Source organism: Neodiprion lecontei, chromosome 1 (assembly GCF_021901455.1).
Source record: "Neodiprion lecontei isolate iyNeoLeco1 chromosome 1, iyNeoLeco1.1, whole genome shotgun sequence".
Taxonomy (NCBI): Eukaryota; Metazoa; Arthropoda; class Insecta; order Hymenoptera; family Diprionidae; genus Neodiprion; species Neodiprion lecontei.
In genome coordinates this window covers 16,199,962-16,227,852 of record NC_060260.1, presented here as the reverse complement: position 1 = coordinate 16,227,852, position 27,891 = coordinate 16,199,962, and the positions used below count along the sequence as shown (strand labels likewise).

Here is a 27,891-nt window from a genome sequence, read left to right as displayed (position 1 = left end):
AAACGTTAGATTTTATTTCTCTTTCAGGCTAACAAAAGAATCGAATCCCCTCCTGTATCGTTCTTCGTTGAGCTCACTATCTTTGTCAATCACCAGAAACACGTACTTCTCACCGTACCAGCATGCGGAGCACACACTTTCAAACTCTGTGTAAGACATATCGGTGTTAACATGGTCGTTGTATACGTGTCTCGGGTTCATATCATCTTGTTCGAATAACACGAGTAAGTTTACGTTGTCGCGCATGGGATGTTCAAGAATACGCTCGTGCGTCTGACAGAGATAGGAGCAGTCAACGTCGTGATGTCGACCCATGCAAAAGTAGGCTCTCATATTGTCCTGCTTCTCGCACGTGACATCGTCAAATATGATGATTGACCTGGGCCGTGCTTCTTCCGGTGTAATCACTAGCTCACGCTCAGCAAACGCAAAATTCTCCGTATTCTCAACATGGTCCAACAATTGCTTCAACAATTGGTATTTAGGTTGGTTGAGAGATTTTGTGGAGATGTAGATATTTTCAAATCCAAGTCCGTTGGGATGGTTTATAAATGTGAGCAACGCATTAGTTTCACCACAATTCGACCGTCCACAGAATGTTGCACGTACACTATTCGGGAGTGATTCACCGTGCTGTTTGTGCCTTTTGACATTTTGCTCCGAAACTTTGTCCAAATTCATTACGGGAAGCTTAGTAGGTTGTTTCTCAAACCGCATCTCGGACATGACTGATCGGATTTGCTATGAATATCCGTTTGAAAGCACTTTTCTTCAGTCAACGCACGAATGTGATCGCGTACAGAGGTCAACGAAGCAGCAGGTGGCAACGTCGTGGCAAGAGTCTGGTCAATAAGATCATCAACAGCCTTCCAGTCGAATTGCATGTACCTAGTTATCAGTACTGTGGGCCTGGTACAAAATTAACAAAGAGACTCGTGCGGGGTGATCCAGGACTCAATCTTGTCGAGGCAACTTGCAAGGACCCCGACATTGCTTACTTGCAGAATCGTGAAAATCTTGAAGTGAGAAACAAGGTCGACAGGGTGTTGGCTGAGAAAGCGCGAAAATGGGTTCTCGCAAAGGACGCAAATTTAGGTCAAAAAGCAGCGGCTTGGGCAATAACTAATACAATGGAAGTAAAATCAAAACTTGGAATTGAAATTCATAAATCAAAAAATGTGACCTTAAGAAAGATTATGAATGCTGCAAAACGTTCCATGGTTCCAAGCAACGATGCGAAAGTAGCTATCGAATCTGCGCTGAAGGGAGCTGGAAACGCCGTTGAAAAAGCAGGTGGTAAATGTGAAGTGCGAACACCTCGCGTTCTGCCAGTACCTTCAAAAGTCGGTGGTTTTCTACCATTTTTGATTCCCATTTTCACTCGACTTAGTGCTACAGGCGCGTTAGCCGGTGGTTCGGCAGGCATAGCAAAAGCTGTGAACGATGCGAGTGCTGCTGAACGAGAACTGGAAGAGAGCAAACCACACAACAAAACTATGGAAGCTATCGCGTTGGGCAAAGGGCTTCATATGAAACCGTATAAAACAGGTCTTGGTCTCCATCTTTCAAAAAACTAGATGCGATTCCATCACGTCGAGCGTTGACTGATGAGGACTTGTTGAAATACGCAAAAATCTTTGAGGTTTTGCATTTCCGCAGTCTTCTCATGCGAAAGGAAATGCCCGAAAACGGTCGACGGAAAAACGAGTCAGCGATAATCAACCTTGACGACAAAGACGGTCCAGGAACACTCTGGGTTGCATACAAGATACGTGACAATAATAGCGATCACTTTGACAGTTTTGGCAACCTTAGACCACTCTCGGACCTCAAAATATACCTCGGCGTTGGTAGTGTTAAATACAATCATGAAAGGTACCGGGATTATAATACATTTTAATGCGGACACTTGTGTCAGAAATTTGTGAGTGGTGAGCTTCATAAACATGGTGCATGATTCATCAAAGTCAGTCTATCACTCGCAGTCATCGATAATTCGTTAACGTTAACGATTTCGGGAACTTCTTCGATTCTCGAGGCACGATATTTCCCACCGACCAAACTTACTTGTAATAAAAGTTATGCTTTTGGCTTGGTAGAATTGTAAACGTTTGATTCGATGCCTAACGTTGATGTTGATCACAGTAAAATTGACGTAGCTGATGAAGTGATCACCATACCTACTGGCAGCTATCAAATTGGGGACTTAGATAAGTATCTTCAAACGTGCTGAGAAATACAGATATTAGGCTCAGCGTCAAACCCAACAATATTACGTTACGCAGCGAAATCACATGCAACGACACCATCAACTTCAAGCTGAATGATTCCATCACTCAACTCTTGAGATTCACGCCACGCGTATTGGAGGTTAATAAAACTCACGTATCAGACGTGCCTGTAACTATACTCAAGGTCAACGCGTTGCGAGTCGAGTGCAGCATTACAACGGGCGTCTATGTCAATGGACATGAAGTACACACTATTCACGAGTTTTTCTCGACTGTCCCACCAGGATATGAGATCGTGGAAGTACCATCGCACGTCATTCACCTTCCGGTCACCGTCGGGACCATAGATCACGTTCAACTCCAGTTAGTGGATCAAAACGGAGACCTGGTCAATTTTCGAGGAGAAGTTACTACTGTAAGACTACATATCAAATCGCAATAAACGATGAGAATTTTATATAACAGACTGTCAAAGAGTAGGTATATCAGTCAGTCGGCATGCCCCGTTCAAGTCAGTCATCGATCGATTATCGAACCGTTAACACCTCGAAACGTGAAGTTTCTGTTAGCTCTGGGTTTGAAACTGACACCTTTTGAAAGAGAAATTTCCGCCAACTGAAAATCTTAATTTGCTGTTTTATCATCTGCTACGTACCATGGAGGAAAAAATCACATTCAAACACCAGTCGTCTTTGACGAATCCGTTGCGCATTACGAGATTCACGCTCACAAACCTCACGCCTCGTCATTTTTCAACAACAGCGATGGAACTCGAATCACCGTTCAGCATCGGGATTTATGCATATTACCCAGCAAAAGTTCGATACATATCCATGGACGACTCCTCATACCTGATGGTACAGCTACTGTGAACACACAGCTCGTAAACAACGCGATCTGTCATTTGTTCGAAGAAATTCGCTACGGACTTAATGCAGTCGAGATTGATAAAAGCAAGAACGTTGGCTTGACAATTCCCATGAAGGGTCACGCTTCCCTGCACCTTGGTCAGACTTGGCTGATGGAGAACGCTGGATGGCTCAACGTCGAAGAAAAGAAAGAATTAACCGATGCCGAGGGTAATTCTAACGTACTGATACCGCTTGATATTGGGTTTTGCTGAAGACTACCGCAAGATCGTTGTCAACGCTAAACATGAGTTGATTTTGACGAGATCAAAAACTGACGTCAACGCAATCATGCAGACTCAAGAGGAGGAATTCAAAATCACGATCGATGCAGTGGAATGGTTAATACTGTATTTGAAACTCGCGAATCAGAAAAAAGTTGACCTACTAAATTTTATTTAGAAAGATCCGCCTATTTCGATGAGCTTCCGCAGTTGGGAATTGTACGAATATCCCTCACTTCCCACAACATCGAAACACGTTTGGACTGTAAAAACTTCCACTCAGCTTGAAAAACCTCGTAACGTCATTTTGGGTTTCCAAACAAGTCGAAAGAACAAGACCGGCAAGAACGCAAGTCATTTCGATCATTGCAATATCACGGACGTCAAGCTATTTTTAAACTCCTAATCTTATCCGTACGGTAACCTGAACCTCAACATGAGTCGTAAACTGTACGCGCTCCTGTACGAGATGTACGCAAACTTCCAAGCTACCGACTCCGACAAGAATCCCGAGCCGTTGCTGACAAAGAGTGAATTCCTGCGAGACGTCCCTTATTCGTTATCGACTGTTCAAAACAAAACGAATCTTTGAAGTACGGACTTGTCGACATCCGTTTTGAATTTGAAGCTAAAGCCAACTTTTCCGCTGAAACATTGGCGTACTGCTTGATTGTTCACAATCATATTGTCGAATACAACCTGCTCAGGTCCGTCTGAAACGCCGAGCTGATCGGACGCGTCGTGATTGACTCTTCGGAAACTTGGTTTAGTAAACACTGTATAATGAGTAATACGATTGATTATTTGGCAGAGTTGCTGAAGAAAGTCAGCGAGACGGTTAACGAAACTAAAAGTGAAGTGAATAAAATTGGAAAAACAACTGAAGATCTCTCAACTTCAGTGAAGGAGGTCAGAAACGAACTAAAAGAATGGACAGGGAGATGCAGAGCTCTGGAGCAAAAGTATGAAGACCATAAGGAGAGGATTGATAATATTGAGATGAAAATAGATTTTTTGCTGAAGCAGGAAAGAGAGAAAAACTTGATGATGTTCAAGGTGCCTGACACTTTGGAAGTGAATGGTGATTTAAATAAATCGGTGATGGAAATCTTCAGGACAGCGGGCATAGGCATTGCCGAGAGGGATGTAGAAGCAATTTTTAGAGTTGGAAAAGAGGTCGGGAACAAACCAGTGAAAATCTCGATGGTTAATAAAAGAGCAAAGTACTCGGTTCTCAAGCAGAATATGAAATTGAAAAATACCGGAGTTATTCTAGGAAAAGACTTATCAGAAATAGAGAGGGAAAAAAAAGAAAAATTGCGTTTGCTGAAGATGGACCTGGAAAAGCATGGCAAAACCGTAAAAGTAAAAGGTTTTCAACTGTAAGTGGATCAGCAATTTATGACTTATGAAGATGCGGAAAAAAAATCGAACTCTTTTGAAAAGCAGATTCAACAACAGAACGCTGAAAGTGTGCCCTTTACGCCAAAAAAGACAAAAAACAGGAGCTCCGAAAGATTAGCAGCGCTAACAGGGCCGAAAAGAATCAGTAATAAAGACCTATAGCTAAAATCAGATAGATATAAACACTCGAAAATAATCTTTTGGAATAGCACGGGTATTTCGAACGTAAACGAACTTGGGAGTGTTGTTAAATCGGGCGACGTATTAGCTGTTTGTGAAACCTGGTGTACCGAAGAGCCGCAAGTAAGAATTTTCAAAACAATCCAGTATAAACAAGAGCTCACCTATAGCCCAGCAGTATGAACAGCCGAGAGGGGAAGAGCAGCAGGAGGACTGGCCGTGTATACAGATTCAACAACTAAGAAGAAAACAGTCCTATTCAAATCTAAGTATTATATAATACTAAGGATAATGAAAAACAACTTTAGTTTTATTTTCACAAATGTATATATTAGACCCAATGCAGATATTGGTATAATTCTGAGCGATCTGTATGATAAAATTAATTATTTACGCAGCGAATTTCCTACAGAAGCGTTTGTAATTGCAGGGGATTTCAATGCCAGAATCAGAGCAGAGAACCCCATCTTTGATGAAGTCTTGGTCAATTCGACACTATCAAGGACGAGACTCTCTCTAGATAAGGAATTGATTAAAAGAGGGAGGCTTTTACTGGATTTCATGGAGGAATTTGGTTTTTTCGTAATTAACGGTAGGACGGCAAGTGATAAACCGGGAAGATTCACATTTGCCAGTGAAGTTGGTCGGTCGGTAAATGATTTGATCTCGGGAAATGTTATTGCTCTAGAGTACATTCTCGACCTTGAAGTCTTGCTTTTACCAACTTTATCAGATCATTTCCCTTTAGTTTTAACGCTGAGTCAGCTATACCCGGAGCAAACAAAAGAGGAGTTAATTAGATGGAAGCCACAACTCTGTAAAGAGTTTCAGTCTAAAATGCAAGAAATCAAAGTTCCTCGCAACCTCAACATGCACTTAGACGATATGGACGACCTTCTTTCTAGAAATATAATCACAGCGGCCAGGGAACTGGGAATGATCTCACGACAAGGGGGAATCTCGTTAGAAAAGTGCCAAAAAAATAAAGAATGCACTAGAATAAAGAGCCTGCTCAGAAAATCTCTAAAGATCTGTAAAAAATCAAAATTTGAAAAGTCACAGGTTGACGACTATCTAGTTCTTAAAACGCAATACAAGGAGGTATGTAAGCGCAATGAAAAAGAATATTGGGAAAAAATTATAAACGGAGTAGTGGACGCAAAAAATCCACAAGAATTTTGGAAAGCGGTGAACAGGTACAGAAAAAAGCCGATGAAGGGGGCTGAGAGTATTAGTTTGAATGAATGGCGTAACTTTTTTCGAGAGTTCTACGAGGTTAACAACCCGGTAACAGCTCCGACTTCTGAGCTCACCAATGGGGATGAGATGTTGGATTCTCCAATAGGTTGAGATGAAATTTACAAAAGTATTGCTCATACTAAATCAAACAAGGCCCCTGGAATAAACTCGATTAGAAACGAGTTTCTGAAAACTCTTACTCCGAATCGGGTTTTATACATATATGAATGTAATGTTCGATAAGATTATGGATACAGAAAAGACTCCAAACAACTGGTCCTGTATACTAACTAAAATGCTGTATCAAAACAAAGGAGCATTTAGGGATCCAAATAATTACAGGCCAATTGCGCTTGTAAATACAATTGTCAAATGCTTAACGTTTATTCTGAATAAAAGGGTTGATGCCAGGTGCGACATCAATAATATTCTCCCCGAATGGCAAGCAGGATTCCGGAAAAAAAGAAGTTGCTTATATAATATATTCACACTCAATTCAATAATCCAATTGCATATACAGAAGACAAGAGGCAAATTACATGCGGTTTTCGTTGATCTTGAAAGCGCATTCCCGTCTGTAGATCACTCCATGCTCTGGGGTAAACTGCAAAGAAAAGGGCTTGGCTCAAAAGTTATAAAAATTCTTCAAAGCTTGTACTCGTCGGCAAATATCAGAATTGGGAAATCAGACGGGATTTTAGACCGTATTTATATTACAAAAGGTGTATTGCAGGGTGAGATACTTTCCCCAATCCTCTTTTCAATTTTTATTGCTGATTTAGAAGATTTTCTGCTAAAAAAAAAGTATATTAGAGGTGTATCAATTAATCATTTAGTAGAAATTATGTTACTAGCATATGCCGACGACATTGTCATTCTGGCCGAAAGCTACATTCATATTAAGAGAATAATTGACGCCTTATATGAGTACTGTGTAATAAATAAGTTATCTGTAAATACCAAAAAAACGAAAGTAATTATTTTTCGAAAAGGCGGCCGCAGACATAAACAGGAAGAAAAAAAATTCATGTTCGGAGATAGCTCTGTTGAAATAGTCAAGGAATACGTTTATCTGGGGGTGACCTTTACTCAAATGGGGTCATATGAATTACATACAAAAAAATAGTTTCCAAAGCCAAAGCAGCGTGCTCTTCCACATTAGCGTTAATACATAGAATACATGCGAATTCTTGGAAAGTTTACGACGACCTATTTGGGGCGCTTGTACAATCAATATTATTATACGGTACAGAGGTGTATTCACTGAGGCATCTAGAAAGCGTGGAAAAGATACAATTAGGTTTTTTCAAAAAACTCATGAATTTACCTCAGTGCACACCGAGTTATGCAGTAAGAAGAGAATTGGGACTTAGTCAGTATTCGTTCTTAGTCTTTAAGCAAGTCATAAGATGGATTAATAAAATTTTGAGAATGGAAGATGATCGATACCCGAAAATTTGTTTCCTCAGACAACTACATTTAAGTCAGTACAAAGGTGTCCAGGACAATGTGAACCATAATTGGGTGGTATTAGTGAAGAAAATGTTCTTTGAACCAATTGACAGGCTAGACCTGTGGAATGAAACGACGCCAGGCGAAATAACGCTGCAAGAACCTGAACTATTAGAGAAGTATAAAGAATACTTGAGCGATATGGATGGAAAAAAGTAGCACAGTCCTCCTCACTTATCATGTACAATTGGTTGCAGGCTAAGAATAAGGTTCAGGAATATCTGAAAGCGTCAGTACCTCTGAAAATATTAAAAGTCATCTGTCAATACAGGCTAGCGAACTCCTACTACACAAGAATAATAGTCGACTCTAGACATTACAAAATATCTGAAGGAAGATACTGTAACTATTGCAGCGAAGTTATAGATTTGGGTCACCTAACTGTTTCATGTAGAGAGCTATACTTTAAAAGAGTCGGACTAAAACTACCTCTCTTAAAAAACAGATCGCTTGATATACATACGATTTTCTCTCTCCCAATAGATGGTAAAATATTGAGAAAGTTTTATGCTCTTATATGTTTTGCGCTTGCTCATTATTCAGTGTACTATAGGCAATAAGCGAATTTTAGTATTAAAAAATAAATTGGAACTATGTTGTATATACTCGTATATATTGTGAAATCTCGACAAGAATAATACAATCAACTAACTAACTACAACCCGCTCAGTGGTGGAGTGAAAAAGTTGGTATAAAAGCAGACCCGTTTCCACCATCTCGCAAAGTTCAAAGATGGAGCTTATCGTTGACATACAAGGCTTTCGTGGACCTTTCAACGATACCTTAACATTGAAAGAATTGGTTATAATTCCAATCTACTCGGAAGCATCTCCAACAATGTTTTACTTTAAGCCACCTTACGAATGGGATTGTCTGGACGTCAAATACAAAGGCCAAAATTCTTGGTTGAAACGCGATTTTCACGGTTTACCTCGGAGCTGTTGAACCATACCGCTTGAGGAAGTTGAGTGGATCATTGAAGACAGGCTGTGCAAAGCTGAAACCATGTACGTAAAAGGAGAAGAAAAACGAGATTGGTTACTCAAAATTGTCCTCTAAGTTCAAATCATCGATATGCTGGACTTTGACTGTCCGTTGCTTCAAACCTTGCAAAAAAACTTCAGCTATGTCTCTAAGATGTGACGTGCATACAATACCCAACGCAATCTGTGCAGCACAAAACGTTTTGTTACTTCAAAATTGGCTACAAAATCATCATACTGTTCGGATAGCGAGGGTGTACGATTTGTGTTACTGTGCAGAAGCATCTACCAGAACGGTCCCGCATTCCTGGCTAATATACCATCCTGCTTACGATACTGATTAATAAAATTATTGTACTATCGTTGTGAAGTGATTGTCAACTGTAGCCTAAAAATTGTACTTAATACAACTGTTTTTTAAAGAATATTCATGAAATAATTTCACACGTCTACCTAAGCTCTTTGGAAAGAATTTTTTTTCAATACACAGATTATGTAATATTCAACCTTGCTCTCCATCTTTGACCGAGCTGTACTCAAACCGAGTTTCGTTTTGCATTTCCAGAGCAATAGTAACCCAGCATCGCAGATCCTTGACTCTGAATGTATACTACCGCAGCTTTAGATCGACCTTGCACTCTGGTCTTGACTGAATCCGTTCAAAATTTATCGTAGAGTTCACAGTACAGTTACAAGCCAAAAAGAATATCACGTTGTTGATATCAGACCGGCATCCGAGTAAGTGAAAAATAATTCTCAAAACCATTCATCTTGGAATGTCGCGTAGTTGATAACGTGGGAAAAGAATTTGGGGTGGTTGATGTACCACATCAGCAGTCCCACCGTGGGAAAGGAATTTGAGGTGGTTCATGTTACAAATCAGCACTCCTATCGTGGGAAAAGAATGCGGGACGGTTAAAGAGTTCTTGCCCCCGCTGCACCCTCTACCGTTGGCAGACGAGCACTACATGAAGACTTTGACCTTTGGTTGGTAAGATTGTCGGTAAAACAGCACGGCTTTGACCTTCGACCGATAAGAATTGTTGCTAAAGCAGTGCGATTTTTACCGTCGACCGATACAACTGTCGGTAAGGTTGCACGTTTTTGACCTCAGGTCGGTACGGCAGAGCACGTTTCATCTTACGAGAGTTGGGGTGACCTTCAAGGGTTTGCGTCTGGGATGCGACAGGCGGCTTGATCGGTAAAGAAGGTGTTTGTATTCAAAACCGGCGTTGTTATGCTACTCAGATCGAACCATACTATCAAAACATGCATATATCGTAATTTATCTTGTCAATTTTGCAAACGGAAAGGTCATCCGGAGGCAATCTGTCACACGAAGGAGCAGAGCCAACAAGTTCAACACGTCGAGGCTGAGGCTACAGAAACACTGAACGAAGGACAAGACTCAAAAGAGGATTTAATGTATTTCTGCGATGTGAACGTAATAAGTGATGACACCAGTGCTAGTGACCGATACATGTTAATCGAGAGTCCAATGAAAGCGCAGCGTATGTCATTGATTGTAAACGGAGAGAGAATGGTGATGGATGTAGATACAAATTCACCAATTTCGATAATTTCAAAAGAATTGTGGAAAGGAAATTGAAGGGAACCGAGTTAAGTTCAGCTAGCTCAACATTACGATGCTATAACGACACATAAATAAAACCGTTGAGAATTTTGCGAAAGATCAGAGTTCAATGTGAAAATGTGAACAAACTGCTATACTGCGCGGTCGTCTCAAGCAATAAGCCGCCTATAGTCGGCAGGCAATGGTCACCGGCGTTCTAATTGTGGCCGCTTACCTTGAGCGATCACGGACTGGGGGGCACAGTTTAGTGCCACAAGATGGACCAGTTAGAAATAGGCACCCAGATGGCAAGGAAATTCCCGACGTTGTTAAGTGAAGGACAAGGACAGTATAACAAAGGTACCTTCAAATTGTTTCTCAAACGCGACGCGTAATCGAGACCGCTAAAGGCTCAACACATTCCGCTTGCGTTGAAAATAAAAGTAGAAGATGAACTTGCGAGACTCGTAGAACTGGGCCATATTAAGCCGGTTCTCGTCAGCGAATGGGCGACACCTGTAGTCCCGGTTATCAAGTCTAACGGGTCGATAGCATATAGACCAGACCAGACACGTTGATCGTGTGTGGGCTAAACAGACCAGCGACCGACTGACTGCCCGCGACACCCGTCGTCTCTGGGAAGAGGGGGATTACATCACAATTCCGTCCTTTTGAGTAATGAAATAATTGTAGCATTTGTCATAACTGCACTTAAGAATACAAACTAACAAGAATAAAGAATCGCATGGTGTATGTAGTTTTTTTTTTTTTTTTGAGGATTTTTCGTATCCACTAGACATATTTCGCACGTATTTTCTTTCGCTTCGATATCTGAATCCACTGTCGGCCACCACACATAGGACCCGGCTGCTATCTTCATCTTTGTCATGCCCATATGTGATGCGTGGAACTATTGTAAAATCGTTTTTGTCAACTTTTTTGGCACCACAAGACGGTAACCTGTCAGCAGTGTATTCTTATCTACTTTAATAATTAAATAATAAATTTAATAATACTTTAATATTTTATCTGACTTTAATAAAGTGGCTACCCCCCCCCCCAAATCTAGCCGTGTGATAATTTGAGAAAATTTTTGCATGATTTTCAAAGGAAATGCGACGATCTCTCCGATAGCAAAGTCGAAAATTTTTTAAAAACAACCGTGTTTGCGCGCGAAAAAAAAGTTTTCGATTTCGGGACTAAAAATTGGGTTGAATTTTTTTTTCTGAAAATACGCAAAATCCTGAATGCCGATATCAAAAATTTTCCGGGATTCGGCAAACCAATCACCCAGAAATAAATCTCAAAATTCGAACTTTTTGTCGAAAATTCGGTACTAACTGGGGGAACAGGTGGAATTGAAATATCTTGGAATATCGTTGATAATGTTATTCTTGTATATGAAGGTCACAACTCAAAACACTTTTTTATCGTGTTAACGTTTCGGCCCTTGTGGGGGCCCTCCTCAGAACATTTTATTTAAATATCTGTCACAAACAAAAATAAAAAATGTACAACTAGGTTTTAACAAAATTAGACATAGTGCTATAAATAATATGCACTTCTAATCCAATTGACCCGACCTTTGAAAATTGGATGGTAAACCTCAGTAATACTGATATCCCCGTCAATGTTACCGACGTGCTAAAAATGGGACCCAAATATGGCATTCCTTTTAAGACTAACTGCATCCCAACCAACAAACTCATCTCTGATTTCGAATCAAAGATTTCCTTCATTTCTTCTAATTCTCGTAATACGGCCCGCCAAGATTTCACCAACACTATAAAAAAATTCATCAACACTCCTGTTCCCCTTCACGCTGACAAGAATATCCTTCACAAAATCAAAGAAACTAAGACCTTTAAAAATAACAACCAGGACTTACTTTTCTTGAAAGCGGATAAGGGAAACACGACTGTTGTGATGAACAAACAAATGTACGAGGATAAAATGTTGCAACAACTCTCTAACAACAACTCTTACAAAGTTGTTAGATACGATCTCACCTGTACCTTGCAACAAGAAGTCAAAAAACTAACAACTGATTGGTCTAAAAGCAAACTCATCTCTGATCAACTGAGACGCCAAATTGCAAAAACTGATTGCCTACCACCTAGAGCTTACGGACTACCGAAAATTCACAAACCTGGTACACCGGTACGAATCATAGTTTCCTTCACTGATAGTCCAACTATCAATCTGGCTCGGTTCCTTAGTCAATGTATAGGTAACAACATCATACCTCCCTTGTCACGGGTAAGAGATAGTTTTGCTCTCGTGAATGCGATTAGGGACTTTCGTCTTCCAGCTGATCATATTTTAGTCTCGCTAGATGTTGTGTCTTTGTTCACAAACGTACCACAAGATCTTGCAATCAACGCTATTAAACAGCGCTGGCATCAGTTGGTTGACAAAATTCCGGTCCCACTTAACGAACTCTTGAAAGCATTGCACATATGTTTTAAGGCTGCCATATTTAAATTTAACCATAACATATATGCTCAAACTTATGGTTTACCGATGGGCTCACCTCTTTCTCCAATTTTGTCTGATTTGGTTTTGGATGACCTTGAACAATATTGTCTCAATAAACTGGACTTCAAGCCTTCATTCTTTTTCAGATATGTAGACGACATAATTACAGCTGTCCCTTCGGATAAAGTTGCAGAAATGCTTTCAGTTTTTAACAGTTTCCATCCGAGACTACAATTTACATCTGAATTAGAGTCTAATCACCAAATTAGCTTTTTAGATGTCCTGATCATCAATGACAACCAGCTCATTAAAACTGATTGGTTTCATAAGGCTACTTGGTCACAAAGGTATTTAAATTACCATTCTCACCATCCCAGATCATACAAAATTGGAACGATTAATTGCTTAGTTGACAGAGCGATCCGACTCTCAAGTATGGAATTTCACAAAAAAAATTTGTCCTTGATTCAGCAGGTACTAAGTAAAAACGACTATCCACCTTGCCTGCTCAACAAACATATAAAGTTTAAATACGATTCCATCTTGTCATCGACCAGCCCTAACAACAATATCGATGTAACTACTACACAAACTAATCAAAAAAGCTATATTTCCATCCCATACGTTGCGGGGTTGTTTGAGTCACTTAACAGAACATTCTCTAAGTACAAAATTCAATTTGTGGGCAAATGTGCACATGATCTATCCTCTATGTTTGATTCGAGTAAAGACCCCTTACCCCTGGGTATGCGCTCTGGTGTAGTTTACAAAATACCGTGCAACCATTGCAATATGTCTTACATAGGCCAAACTAGTAGGCAACTACACACCAGGATAACCGAGCATAAACGCAATATCCGTGAACACGAGGATAATTATACTGCATTGACGAGACATGCCATCGATTTCGACCACTCGTTTAATTATTCTCAAACCAGCATTATTGACGTCGAACCGTTGTATTACAATAGGCTACTGTTAGAAATGTGCAATATTGTTGCACATCCCAATTCTGTTAACCGTAAACAAGACATAGAACATCTAAGTCACATTTACACCTCTGTGATACGACCATTGTAATTGTCCATTACCGACCGAGCTTGCTCTTGATTTTACCTCCTTCACTAAAAAAAAAAATTTGGTTTCCTTTTAACCCGTTGACTCTGCGTTGCCCTGATAACACCCTGATGACAGTTCTGATCACGAACAAAAAAAGAGAAATTTGGAATGTTTTAGAAAAAAAGTTGACATTGCACGACAAAGCTATCGACATCGCTGTAATCCGTACACAGAATTTCCTGGTAACAGTAGTGATTCGTCTGATTAAATGGATCTTTGTCACCCGTTTCCTCTTGTAAATATTGAATCTGTGATTCCCTAAAATATATATTTTTATAATATTAAGTTTGATGGCTCCGAATTTTTGAGCAGAATGATTGTTTGTTTGATCTCCTCCCCACTACACACTGGACGTTCCACTTGTGCTTATGTGCTCTGGACTCAACCATAACGGCGGTGTGTTTTATTTCATTTTACCAAACCAACAACAAATATGAATTCGTGGGAATTACGTGTCGCGAACGCAGTGTGTTTCGGTTTTTGTTTTTATCGTTTTTATTGTTCTATTTATACATCAATCACCAACACGCATTCTATGTAATTGGAAGTGTCATCTCATACGAGGTAATTCCTCATTTATACTTGCTTAAACATCCTTGCATATTATTTATACCACTATGTCTAATTTTGTTAAAACCTAGTTGTACATTTTTTATTTTTGTTTGTGACAGATATTTAAATAAAATGTTCTGAGGAGGGCCCCCACAAGGGCCGAAACGTTAACACGATAAAAAAGTGTTTTGAGTTGTGACCTTCATATCCAAGAATAACATTATCAACAAATATCCAAGGTCAAGATAAATCGTCTTCATCTTGGAATATCGACCAGCGCCAACTTCACCCGAGTCCAGGTAGCGGTATACGATATGTCATTGACGATTCTGCGCGATGAGTTTCGTTGGACTGACTTTCTCCGTTTGCAGCTAGGCGAGCAGCAAGATTAGTAGTTTGAAAACATCTGCATTGAGGGAAGCGTGAGAAAAACGTCCGCATTTAAAATTATCAATGATAATAAACACGAAAACAGCATAACGGGAGGTTAACAAGCATTTTGTTATCATCGGTTGCCAGTGACAACCGTTGTAGCGCGGAGGTTAGCGAACGCTCGCGCGTGGCCGATCCGGCCGATCAAGATCCCGCTATTACCGTTTGCCGACGCGGCGACGACGAGATGATGTAGCGCAAAAATTGAAATTCTTTCGAAAATGATCATCGAATCAACCCAATTCTGTCAAAGTGCAGCCTTATTAACAAAGGCTTATCACTCTTATTTTACACAAAAATGATTTGAAGAAACGAACAGAATTCACCCGAATGCTTGTTCATCGCAAAATTCTAGGTCAGTTTATTTATACACTGGAGAACGATGCGCAAAAATTGGTTAATGCTGACACCGTGTATTTACTTTCGTACGTCTAATATTTCCGCGGCAACAAAGCACATGGGTGGCAGACTTTTCTGTGATTCTAGTAGTAACAATGAGCGCAATATTGCCACGACCCAGCGTTATTTTCACGCAATGATCAAACCGGGGACAGTAAACTACGGTTCGAAATTATTTCCGAGGAAAATATGCCGTTGCATTTTGGAAATTTCGTTAATTGTCCGACAAATTGATACGTAATGCGTAAGAACGAAATGATTTGCATTTGTTTAGAACGAAACCCTTGCATTGCTCTTCAATTCGATACGAAAATCGTACTATTCTTATCCAAATGAGAGAAGTATGTGCGAAGCACGACAGGCTGAGGTATCGTTAAAGTACGGCGGAAGTATGGCCGATGTTATGACAGAAGTAGAAGCATCAAGGAATAATCGTCAGGTTATGATTCATTTACCTTTTACCTGTGATTTTTCCATTTCGTGGGCGACAAAGACAGTATTTTTTCGTGAATGCGATCGCCACGCTTCACTTTCCATTTCAACTCAATGACAGTTCGTCAATGACAATAATTAGCAAAATAATATTGAGTTTGTAAACCGATGCAGAGATTTGATACTTAATTCTATACAATTCCTTGCAGATATGGTAATACAAATGTTTGATTGGTCTTTACATGTGCAATGAAATATTTTGTTTCATTCAAAATATGTACAATGCGTAAATTCGGAAATCCGTTATTTTTTGGGATCGCGCATAGTATTGCACAACAGAATTATGCACCTTCGATACTCCTCGTATGTTAATCCGTCCTCCTCGATGAAAATTTTTTCAACGAATGCTGAAATTTACAGGGACGCGGACATAATATTTGCAATGTTGCCCGCTACATTTCATACATTGAATAATGCGTAATTACTTTTCACTGCGTAATAAATATTCTCCGGCATGGCTTCGCGTTTGCCTTTCCCGGTTGGACTCATCTCTGTCAATCTATCGTTGTCTAAGATAATTTTGAAAAGTGCTCGGTTCGTTTCTTTCCGACTCTTGTACATAATCTCTGCGACGGCGGCCATTTGCACATTGTCAACCCACACGTCGTACCCTATGCTTAACCGTACTTGATGACAATTTAAAAATGATAATTATCTTATCAAAATTAGTGACAATTTAGTGTTTTTACGTCCGTGAGTCGAGTTACTCCAGAGCGGTAAGAGTAAACTGGTTGGCTTCGCTTTTAAGTTCCAGGACAACCGGAAATCAGGATGAGGATCGAATAACGTAGGGTTTGTTTGAGATATTACTCATATATTTATTTCGAGGAAGCTCAGATGGCGGTAAAAACGAAGTGTGTTGTATGAGCTATGTAAGAAGTCTAGATGTGACGTTGTTGAGAGTTAGAATAGGAGTATTTCTCGAGACGTGAAACGTACGGGTGCAGAAAAGGTGTGACAATGCTAGGAGTAGGGAATGGAATTTGATGAGTAAGCGTGATAGTGAATAGTGTGAGACTACGTAGAGATAAGAGGACAGGACGGAGACCATGAGATTAATGTAAGAACTGTGGGAGAGTTAGCGAGTAGGAAAAATAGAGAGAAGTGGTATGCTGGACGTAACAGTGTGAAAGTATTACCAACAGATCGTTTTCCGCTACTCGGTGCTGTTACTTTCAGGACAATTTGAAAAGTGTTGCATGAACTCGTTTGATTAACGCATTTATTCGTTTCTTTGTTTTAATTGCGACTGTAGTCGCAGTTTCATAATGTAGCTACACAACATTTTGTTGGAGACATTGAAGTGATGCATTATTTACCGAAAATTTAATGCATTATGAAACGGACGCAGCATTATTGTGAATGGTGTTTTTTTTCACAGATCACGAGTGCACCACCTCGACATACAAGTTTAAATTGCCGAATTGACGTAATCTGAGATACTGTATTTGTGTGTGTACATATAATCATTTTCAATTATTCAATTTATTTATCTATCTATTTATTTATTTATTTATTTATTGATTTATCTATTTATTTATTTATTCATTTATTCATTCATTCATTCATTCATTCGTTGATTCATTGATTCATTCATTGATTCATTCATTTAGTCATTCATTTGATCATTCATTCATTCATTTATTTATTTATTCATTTTTTTTTTTTATTTCTTTGCGTATGGCCAAACCGGTGGGGAAATCCTTTATGGACCACCCTAGGTAGGGTACCGTCACTCCCAGGAGTGTGGGACTCGCCTTACGGAATACCCACTGAAACCACCACCAAAAACCGTTACTTGCTGTCGTCCACACCCCACGGAACTGTCGTCGTACCTGTTTCTGAGAATCAAATATCACGATTAGAACATTACGAGGCACATATTTTGATAAAATTAAATCTATAAACGGATGTGAACTAGACTTTTCACCATTTTCGTGACACCATTCTCGCATTACAGAAACGCTGAAACTCAGGTTTATTTGCAATAAGATTCATTAGAGTTCAGTAGTATTCAATACGAGCCTTTAGTAAAAAGAAACTGATCTTGTGTTTTATTACTGGTCTCGTTCTGTGTTATCGGCCGCGAAAAGCCATTCCTTGCAGTCGTCCACACCACACGGAACTGTCGTCGCATCTGTTTTTGAGAATCGAATATGAGGATCAGAAAATCACGAGGCACATATTTTAATAAAATTAGATCTAACATTTTCGAAACTACAGATGCAGTTTGACGTGCATCAGAATCAAACGAATGTGCACTCGACTTTTTACGATTTTCGTGACACCATTTTCGCATTACAGAAACGCTGAAGCTCAAATTTATTCGCAATAAGAATCAATCATTACAGTTTTGTAGTGTTCAATATGAGCGTTTAATAAGAAGAAACTTATCTTGCGTTTCACGTCTGATTTTGCCAGCTCTTCATGTTTGCCGATAACCATATCTTGCTTATCCTCGAGACCCCACGGGACTATCGTCTTACCTATTTTCAACATTAAACAGCACAATAAGAAAAATACGAGGTGCCTTTTTGATGATAACGATTCCTATGTCATTCAAACATCAGATACAGTTTTGTGTGCGGTAGCAAACAAAAAGAGTTTTGAAGTTTCACCACTTCTGTTATATTATGTTCACACATCTGAAGATTTTTTTTTTAACCCTCAAAATAACAATAATGATAATTCATGACAGTTTCGCGTTGTCAAGCATTGAAGATTTGTAAAAAGATTCATATCTCACATTTCATTCATGGTTCCGATGCCTGTAGACATGCTCGATGTGCCCTCCGTTCTGCTGGACAGTAAGTGTGAGCCGTTTCCGGATCGACCCTCGCACCCGTTGCATCTCCCTAACAGGAATAGCGGCACACGCTTCGGCGATGCGGTGGCGCATGTCGTGTTTCGTTGTGGGGGCCCGTTCGTAGACGATTTGCTTGATTCTACTCCAGAACCAGAAATCACAGATGGTAAGATCTGGTGAGCGCGCTGGCCACCTTACCGGACCTCTCGTACCGATCCACCGCTCCGGGAACATGGCGTCCAGGATTGCCTTGTTCGCGTGACTGTTGTGCGCAGGGGCCCCGTCCTGCTGCCACCAAACCTGGTCCATACGGATGGGGTTTCCGTCCATCGGGCGGGGGAGTTCCTCGATGAGTACGGTCCTGTACTTGGCAGACGTTAGATTTCCGTCGAGGAAAATGGGCCCGAGGATGCTGTCCTGTAGTACTCCAACCCAGACGTGGAGCTTCCAACGGTGCTGGTTGTCCTGTTTGACGATCCAGTGTGGGTTTTCCGGAGCCCACCATCGACAGTTCTGCTTGTTGACGAGTTAGAGGTTCGTGAACAGCGCTTCGTCCGTGAAGCACACGTTCCTGAAGAAATCGGGATCCTCCTGCAGACGCTCCAGTCCCCAGCGACAGTACGTCAGTCTTCGTTCGGCATCACCTGGGCACAGCTTTTGCACCGGCTGGTACTTAAACGGACGGTTCAGCTCACGTGCGATTTTTCTCACAGATTCTCGAGGAACCTCTGTAGGGAATTAATTACTTTTTTTAGAAAGCACGAAGAGACAATTATCGCATTAACACCTATATATACGTTGAATTTGTGTCCAGAATTGTCTCGTCTCTAATAAAACTCACACAACAGAACGAGGTATGACTTGGTAATAAAATTTCGCATCGAACCGACGGGGAAATATCTCGCTGAACTGACGAGTCAATGGATTTTCGTCTTAATTACAATTCACCTGAACGAATGTGAAATAACTTAATTAATGAGAATTAACTGAATCACTAAATTTAACTAAAATATTGAGAATTAACCGAGACACAACTGAATTACGGAAAATTAAATCAAGTATATTCGAATTACTTTGGGTTCATGCCAGAATTATATGTTTACAGAGAGTAAAAATTAAATAAAAATGTGAAATCAAGTAGAGTTGAGAAAAATAATTTGAATTATTGGAAATACGAAAGAATGAATTCGAAATTTTTCCACCTCACTTGAATTAGCGTGAATTATCAAGAATTGAAATGGATGAATTGAAACGAATTAAGTTGAATTATATGAATCTACCTCACTTAAAAGAATTGATTTCAAATAAGAAAATTAGGTTAAACTATATTAATTCATTCAGATTAATTAAACTCAAACAATTACCGTGTAACTCAAATCTCGAATTATTATTTTCCCCTCGCATGAAACGAACAGTTCAGGTTGCCCGCGCACCATTGATTTTAATGTGAATAACTAAAATACCGTTGATTCTGGTCAGTTGGAAATTCCTGGAAATGCCGAAAGCAATATTTAAAAAATCATCTAATCAGGGGGTCAATCCGAAATTGATGAAAACACGAAATTGAATTTTTTAGCGTTCTTACAGATCCTGGAAAAGGTTTGGACATTCTTCACCCCGAAGTGGATACACGGAAATATGTTGCACAGCAATTGGTAATGTTATAGACACTATTGCGTTAAAAAAATTCAAGAAAACCAATGATAGAGAGTGTTGAATTCAGCGAATTTGGCACGGAATGCCCTATACGTACATCTCAGAATAAATTAAATTGAGAAAAAATATAACGAAGAAAGAAGAAACATACGCAGTGTCCTCGCGAGGCGTCTGAGGCTCTATTTTCCGTTTTCCTGGACGGCGTGTTCCACCGCTGCTCGGACAGGGCCATCCCGCACCGGCTTGATGCACTGCTCTCGTGCCCGCTTTAGCACGCCGTGCTCCTGCTCCGTTGCCACCAGCCTAGAGATGAAGTTTCGCATACTCGAATCATACATTGTTGCAAAGTTTCAAAAGCTTCGGCTTCTTACAGGAAAAAAATTGACGTAGCCAACAGGTATGTCGCATAAATGTTTAAAATATATTATTCAGGGCAATGCGCGCAAGCTGCATAGAGTTCTAGTGCAAATTAACACGATTATGCAATTCTGAAGATTATTTCATTGCGAACATCGTACTTTCGAAAGAACTGCCTCGACGGTGGCTGCCCGTCCTCCGGGAATCGCTCTCGGTACATCCTCGCCGATCCTGTAAAGTTGTTCCCGGTCTCCGCTAGTATCCGATGCATCCTGATCGTCCGCACGTCCCTGTCCATCCTAATATCTAATTTTCTAGCAATAACTATTCTAACAATACAGTTACAGTAACTCAAAGTGGTGAAATTAGTGGTAAAATAAAATTATTTTTCAACAGCATTCAACATTTACTAACAACGCTACAGTTGAACGTGTAAAATTAACAACTCTCATAACACTTCACGGTAACTTGAAGATTATAAACGTAATGCGAATATTTAAATAATTGAAAATGCGGGTAATGCTACGAATGAACGTGGCAATAATCTTGATTTTGTGGAAGTTTTGGGTAAAACTCTGATTTTCGTTGTTAATGCTTCGAGTGAATCTTAGCGTCTGTTTGCTGAAATTGGCGCTAAACAATGCCAGATCTTCGATTGTTATTTAATACGCCTGACGCGCCAAGCTAATCGCCGAGTAATCCTTATATTTGATTCTCAAAAACAGATGCGACGACAGTTCCGTGTGGTGTGGACGACAGCAAGGAATGGCTTTTCGCGACCAATAACACAGAACGAGACCAGTAATAAAACACAAGATCAGTTTCTTTTTACTAAAGGCTCGTATTGAATACTACTAAACTCTAATGAATCTTATTGCAAATAAACCTGAGTTTCAGCGTTTCTGTAATGCGAGAATGGTGTCACGAAAATGGTGAAAAGTCTAGTTCACATCCGTTTATAGATTTAATTTTATTAAAATATGTGCCTCGTAATGTTCTAATCGTGATATTTGATTCTCAGAAACAGGTACGACGACAGTTCCGTGGGGTGTGGACGACAGCAAGTAACGGTTTTGGTGGTGGTTTCAGTGGGTATTCCGTAAGGCGAGTCCCACACTCCTGGGAGTGACGGTACCCTACCTAGGGTGGTCCATAAAGGATTTCCCCACCGGTTTGGCCATACGCAAAGAAATGAAAAAATAAATAAATGAATAAATAAATGAATGAATGAATGATCAAATGAATGACTAAATGAATGAATCAATGAATGAATCAATGAATCAACGAATGAATGAATGAATAAATAAATAAATGAATAAATAAATAAATAGATAAATAAATAAATAAATAAATAAATAAATAGATAGATAAATAAATTGAATAATTGAAAATGATTATATGTACACACACAAATACAGTATCTCAGATTACGTCAATTCAGCAATTTAAACTTGTATGTCGAGGTGGTGCACTCGTGATCTGTGAAAAAAAACACCATTCACAATAATGCTGCGTCCGTTTCATAATGCATTAAATTTTCGGTGAATAATGCATCACTTCAATGTCTCCAACAAAATGTTGTGTAGCTACATTATGAAACTGCGACTACAGTCGCAATTGAAACAAAGAAACGAATAAATGCGTTAATCAAACGAGTTCATGCAACACTTTTCAAATTGTCCTGAAAGTAACAGCACCGAGTAGCGGAAAACGATCTGTTGGTAATACTTTCACACTGTTACGTCCAGCATACCACTTCTCTCTATTTTTCCTACTCGCTAACTCTCCCACAGTTCTTACATTAATCTCATGGTCTCTGTCCTTTCCTCTTATCTCTACGTAGTCTCACGCTATTCACTATCACGCTTACTCATCAAATTCCATTCCCTACTCCTAGCATTGTAACACCTTTTCTGCACCCGTACGTTTCACGTTTCGAGAAACACTCCTATTCTAACTCTCAACAACGTCACATCTAGACTTCTTACATAGCTTCATACAACACACTTCGTTTTTACCGCCATCTGAGCTTCCTCGAAATAAATATATGAGTAATATCTCAAACAAACCCTACGTTATTCGATCCTCATCCTGATTTCCGGTTGTCCTGGAACTTAAAAGCGAAGCCAACCAGTTTACTCTTACCGCTCAGGAGTAACTCTACTCACGGACGTAACATTGGTGGCAGCGGTGGCCTTCGCTTTCCGGAAATCCAGTGATACAATTTTACGTGTGTGCTACGCATAAAGTGCCATCTGATAGACCGGTTCCGAAGTGTGCACGCTCAGTGATGTTAATACAAAAGTAATACCACTGTGTGATAGTGTTGAAGACACTCTGAAAGCCATATTCTACGTTAACGCAATTAACGATCTCTGATTCACACGAACGTCACAGACAAATCCGTATCTCCAAATCGATATTGCTGAAAGACTATCTCCTGCTGCTACTAAGACGACATCTTCATTCTTCACAACTTCTAGTACGACACAATGCACACCGACGTCTTCACCGGCTACAGACACGAAATCGCTGAACCAACATCCTCACGGAAGAATGCAACATTTTATTCCGTTCCTCCTCTTCATCTTCACCTTGTAAGTCGACAAATCCTAGTTTAAGATTTACAACATGGCTACCGAAAGCACTTTTCCGCACCTGCCTCTTGAAGATGCATTAGCTCTGATTCCGACGTTCAATGGCACTAATATGCCCGTATTCGAATTCAGAACTAAAGTAGAATGCGCAAAACAAGCTGTCTTAGCCAGAGAACTGAATTTATTCTCCACACTCGTTCGCAAGAAAATCGAAGGCGACGCGAGTAAATATATAGAGTCAGATAACCCGGATTCTCTTCGAGATTTGCTAGACTGCCTGAAACAGGCCTACGCGTCTAAACAACACCTCCCAGATATCCAGCTAGACCTCGCACAATCGGCACAGAGGCGAAACGAGAGCGTTCTAGATTACGGTGCTAGAATAAAACATCTGTCAAGACAAGCGTACGAATCAATAGATGCCTCAGAATCTATCAGTGATGCTCAAGTGCTAAAGAAAAATATCAAAGAAACCGCAAGACTAAGATTTATCAAAGGGTTACTAGACGAATTAGAAATGAAAGTAGCTCATGAGAATCCACAAACCCTACAAATGGCTATAGACACGGCCACCAAGACTGAAAAACTATTATCAGATAGACTTAAACTAGCCTCATACCGTGATACTAACTATGGAATACAAAACCATATAAAATGTAGTATATGTAAATTAACCGATCACATCGATAAATATTGTCCTGAACAACCTTCCGTATTAGTGGTGTGTAGATACTGCAAGAAGGCAGGTCATAGTATAGAAGAGTGCAGAACGAGGCAGCGCAACAACACAACTTGCACGCAGTGTGGTCGCAAAGGCCACTCAAACGATAAGTGCCGCTCAAATCGGTCCCAATATCCCCAGAATCCAAAAATCCACCAAGATTCAAGAGTTTCCCAAAATAACACTAATCGTCAACAACAGAACAATCCCAATACCCAATATCGAGCAAGAGACCCGACAAACCAACCTTTAGACCGCATGCGAAATGACAGTCAACGCTCGCAACAGTATAACACACCAAATCCTTCACAATCGAACTTCAGGGTTAATTACGTAACACAATACTACTCGAACGAGAATTGCGATGCAGGCGTCCACCCGGAAGTTTCATACGAAGCAAAGCAACATCGCGAATATTCAGGCAACGCGAGCCATTTAAACAAGTTCAGGGACGGCCGCGCGGACGCATCGACCTCCCTCAAACCGGAGCAGCGTCCAAACCAAACGTCAGCTCCGTACAAATAGAATCTGGCCCTCTACAGATTCGAACACAATGCCCACAGTCTTTGAATGGGTACGTGACACTAATAATAGATACTGGCGCTAATATTAATTTGTTAAAAATCGATAAAATCAGATTTCAGGGATAACGGAAGAATCCATCAGAACAATAGGAAGTCTCTACATTAAGTTAGCTAATACACGCCACGAATTCCATCTTGTCGATAACTCCTTCCCTATCATCGAAGACGGTATACTGAGTGCAGAATTTTTACGTTCGGAAAAGGCGACTATCTGTTTCAAAAACAACTACCTTATCTCTCGCGAAACCGGCGTTATTCCCTTTAACAAGCATAGAACCAACACATAAACACCACCGCGTATCCTCATAACATCTGTCACACAAACACCGAAGGTTCGAATAACCACCGGTGAACTCACACGACAACCCAGCACATTTATAGTTGACACCGGTGCTGATGTAAACATAATCAAACTCGGAGCAATACATCCGCATGTTCCGTGTAAATCACTCGAAGGTCAGATCCACGTTACCAGTGCTATACATGAGCCAATAAAAGTAGTAGAAACAACTAGCATTCGAATCGGTGACAACCTTCATGTATTCCATATAGTCGACGATCTGTTCCCGATACAAGAAGACGGAATCTTAGGATCGATATTTTTACGGAACGAAAATGCAACGATATCTTTCGATACAAAAAAAATAATACCGAATAATACTAGCAAACCATTCAAACTCCTAAACGAAGACTACATATTGATACCACCACGAACGGCTCAGGTGATTGCACTAAAAATTTCGAATCCATCGGTAAAAACGGGATTCGTAGAACAATTGGGAGTAGGCGCTAACATATTCCTGGGACAGGCCCTGGTTACCAACCAACAAGGGTTTGCTTACGTTTATGCAATAAATTCCAACGAATCAGCTGTGGAAGTAAGAAGACCAGTCGTAACACTAGAAGAAGTCGATGAACTCGCGAGCACTGCCACGCTCAGTGCAAAAACACACCCAACGCATACAAGTACTGCAAGCAGCGGACAGGTCTTACTAGCACAGGTCTTACACGAAAAAAAAAAGGATCGAGAATCGCGTTCTTCCCACATCCCCAAATTACGATTCGAGACGCCTTGAGATTTTGAAAGAAAACTTACGATTGGATCATTTGAACGACGAAGAAAAACAATTAATAGTTAATCTTGCTATCGAATTCAACCATTTATTTTTCCTCCCGGGTGACACCCTGGGACATACAAACTTAGTCAGCCATACGATCCCTACTACCAATGACGCACCAATTCATACCAAACAATACAGACACCCAAGAGTACACAAAGACGAAATACAAAAACAAGTGACCAAACTCCTTGATCAGAACATTATCACACATTCTTCATCTCCTTACAATTCTCCGGTCTGGATCATTCCCAAGAAATCAGATGCTAGCGGCGAAAAGAAGTGGCGAATGGTCATTGACTTTCGGAAACTGAACGAAAAAACCATTGGCGACGCTTATCCGCTACCAAATATCGTCGATATCCTAGATCAGCTAGGCTCCGCAAAATATTTCTCAACGTTCGACCTGGCTTCCGGGTTCCACCAAATTCCAATGGATCCCGATCACAGCGCAAAGACCGCTTTTTCGACTCCTCACGGCCATTTCGAATATACTAGAATGCCATTTGGCTTAAAAAATGCCCCATCCACCTTTCAACGTCTAATAGATCAGGTTCTATCGGGATTACAGGGTACAGATATGTTTGTCTATTTGGATGATATAGTCATTTACTCCCGATCCTTGGAGGAGCACGAAACCAAATTTCGGAAACTCATGAAGAGATTGTCTGATGCAGGACTAACACTGCAGCCAGATAAACGTGAATTTCTGCGTAAAGAAGTAGCATACCTAGGTCACGTCATCACTCAAAATGGATCGAAACTTAATCCGGAGAAGATATCAGCAATAAAAAACTACCCAGTTCCCAAGAATCCTAAACAGATTAAACAATTTTTAGGCTTGATAGGCTACTACCGAAGACTCATTCCTAACCTTACCAAAATTGCTAGACCTATTAATAATTCGCTAAAGAAGAATAGCCCTTTCCTATGGACAGCAGAACATCAATTTGCGTTCGAAACACTACGCGATAGTCTGTGTCGAGAACCGATACTGCAGTATCCAGACTTCGAAAAACCCTTCGTCCTAACAACCGACGCTTCAAAGTATGCAATAGGAGCAATACTTAGTCAAGACAAAGATGGCGAGGATTTACCAATCGCGTATGCATCGAGGGTGTTACGAAAGGCCGAAATCAATTACTCGGTGTCCGAAAAAGAATTCTTAGCAGTCGTTTATGCCGTCAAACATTTTCGTCCTTATCTTTACGGTAAAACCTTTACTTTGGTAACAGACCACCAACCACTAAAGTGGATCAAAAACGTACGGGACCCGACTTCTTGTTTAATGCACTGAAGACTAAAGTTGGAAGAATATTCGTACGTCACAAAACATAAAAAAGGAATAGCGAACTCTGACGCAGACGCGCTTTCCAGAAATCCACCTGTCGACTCTTTCCGAATTCTACCTATTACCTCAAAACGGCCACGACCCGATACGGAATGCTCATCTACTGACGCCCACAAGCGCGCCAAAGTAGCTCACCAACACCCAACGCGTGCTCGCGAACCAGATCCGCTATCTCCGTCTACCAGCGCTCACAAACGCACCAAAATAGCTCACCAACACCCAACACGTGCTCGCGAACCGGATACGCTATCTTCATCTACCGGCGCTCACAAGCGAAGGAAACATGTAGACCAGCACCCAATACGAGCGCATGGATCTGCACATGAATCCACCAGCCCTTCCCCACGAAGACAAAACAAAGCATTACAAGACACTTCGACTTCCACTGGTACCTCTGACTCAAGTGCCACTATGACTGACAATAGCAGCGCAACGGAGGCCCCGATCGTAGTCGATAAAACGATCATGCAAACTACGGAACGAATTCAACCACTCACCTCATCTGAATCAAACCAAAACTCCGGTAAGCCCCAAGGTCGTAGTGTTAAAATACGTGAAGAACAGTCCGACACACTGAATGAGCCGACACCCGAAGCCACTACCAGTAAAGGACGAAATTACGCCCCTCGATTCACGGAATTCGTAACAGATCTTAACCACCTACCATTAACGCATAGTAAATTTATTCAAGAGATACGCGCCAATCTCCTCGACAGACAAGATAACCTAGCCCACTGCATCTCGGCAGACTGCAAGACATCACGAGGAGTCGCGGGACAACTAATCAATAGGAAAATAATCACCCGAGATCAACTACAACAACTAGACCCTGAAGTAACGAACGTATTGACACTGCCACATGGTAACCGCCTCATTTACAATCTAGTAACAAAAAAATACCACTACCAGAAACCAACTGAAGAGACACTGTTCAACGCCCTAGTAAATCTAAAGAATTGCTTAGAACAAGACAAA

The 27,891-nt window shown here is 40.5% G+C and overlaps 2 protein-coding genes across 2 annotated transcripts; both read left to right on the top strand.

Moving 5' to 3' along the window:
* Positions 1-11,904: 11,904 nt before the first annotated feature.
* Positions 11,905-13,812, top strand: LOC124294624. Its single transcript, XM_046740680.1, has 2 exons — positions 11,905-13,079; positions 13,704-13,812. The coding sequence occupies exons 1-2, from the start codon at positions 11,905-11,907 to the stop codon at positions 13,810-13,812; spliced, it is 1,284 nt and encodes a 427-aa protein (XP_046596636.1).
* A 9,364-nt stretch (positions 13,813-23,176) lies between these two features.
* LOC124294621 lies at positions 23,177-24,388 on the top strand. The gene has a single exon (XM_046740649.1). It carries the CDS (start codon positions 23,177-23,179, stop codon positions 24,386-24,388), a length of 1,212 nt encoding a protein of 403 aa, XP_046596605.1.
* Positions 24,389-27,891: the final 3,503 nt, after the last annotated feature.

What these genes read in the sequence shown, in the direction of transcription:
- LOC124294624 (XM_046740680.1), top strand. Translation starts at nt 11,905, where the DNA reads ATGGGACCCAAATATGGCATTCCTTTTAAGACTAACTGCATCCCAACC. An exon ending in AAGGCTACTTGGTCACAAAG is followed by an intron (nt 13,080 to 13,703) that starts GTATTTAAATTA and finishes GTATTACAATAG; the next exon opens with GCTACTGTTAGAAATGTGCA.
- LOC124294621 (XM_046740649.1), top strand. Translation starts at nt 23,177, where the DNA reads ATGGCTACCGAAAGCACTTTTCCGCACCTGCCTCTTGAAGATGCATTA.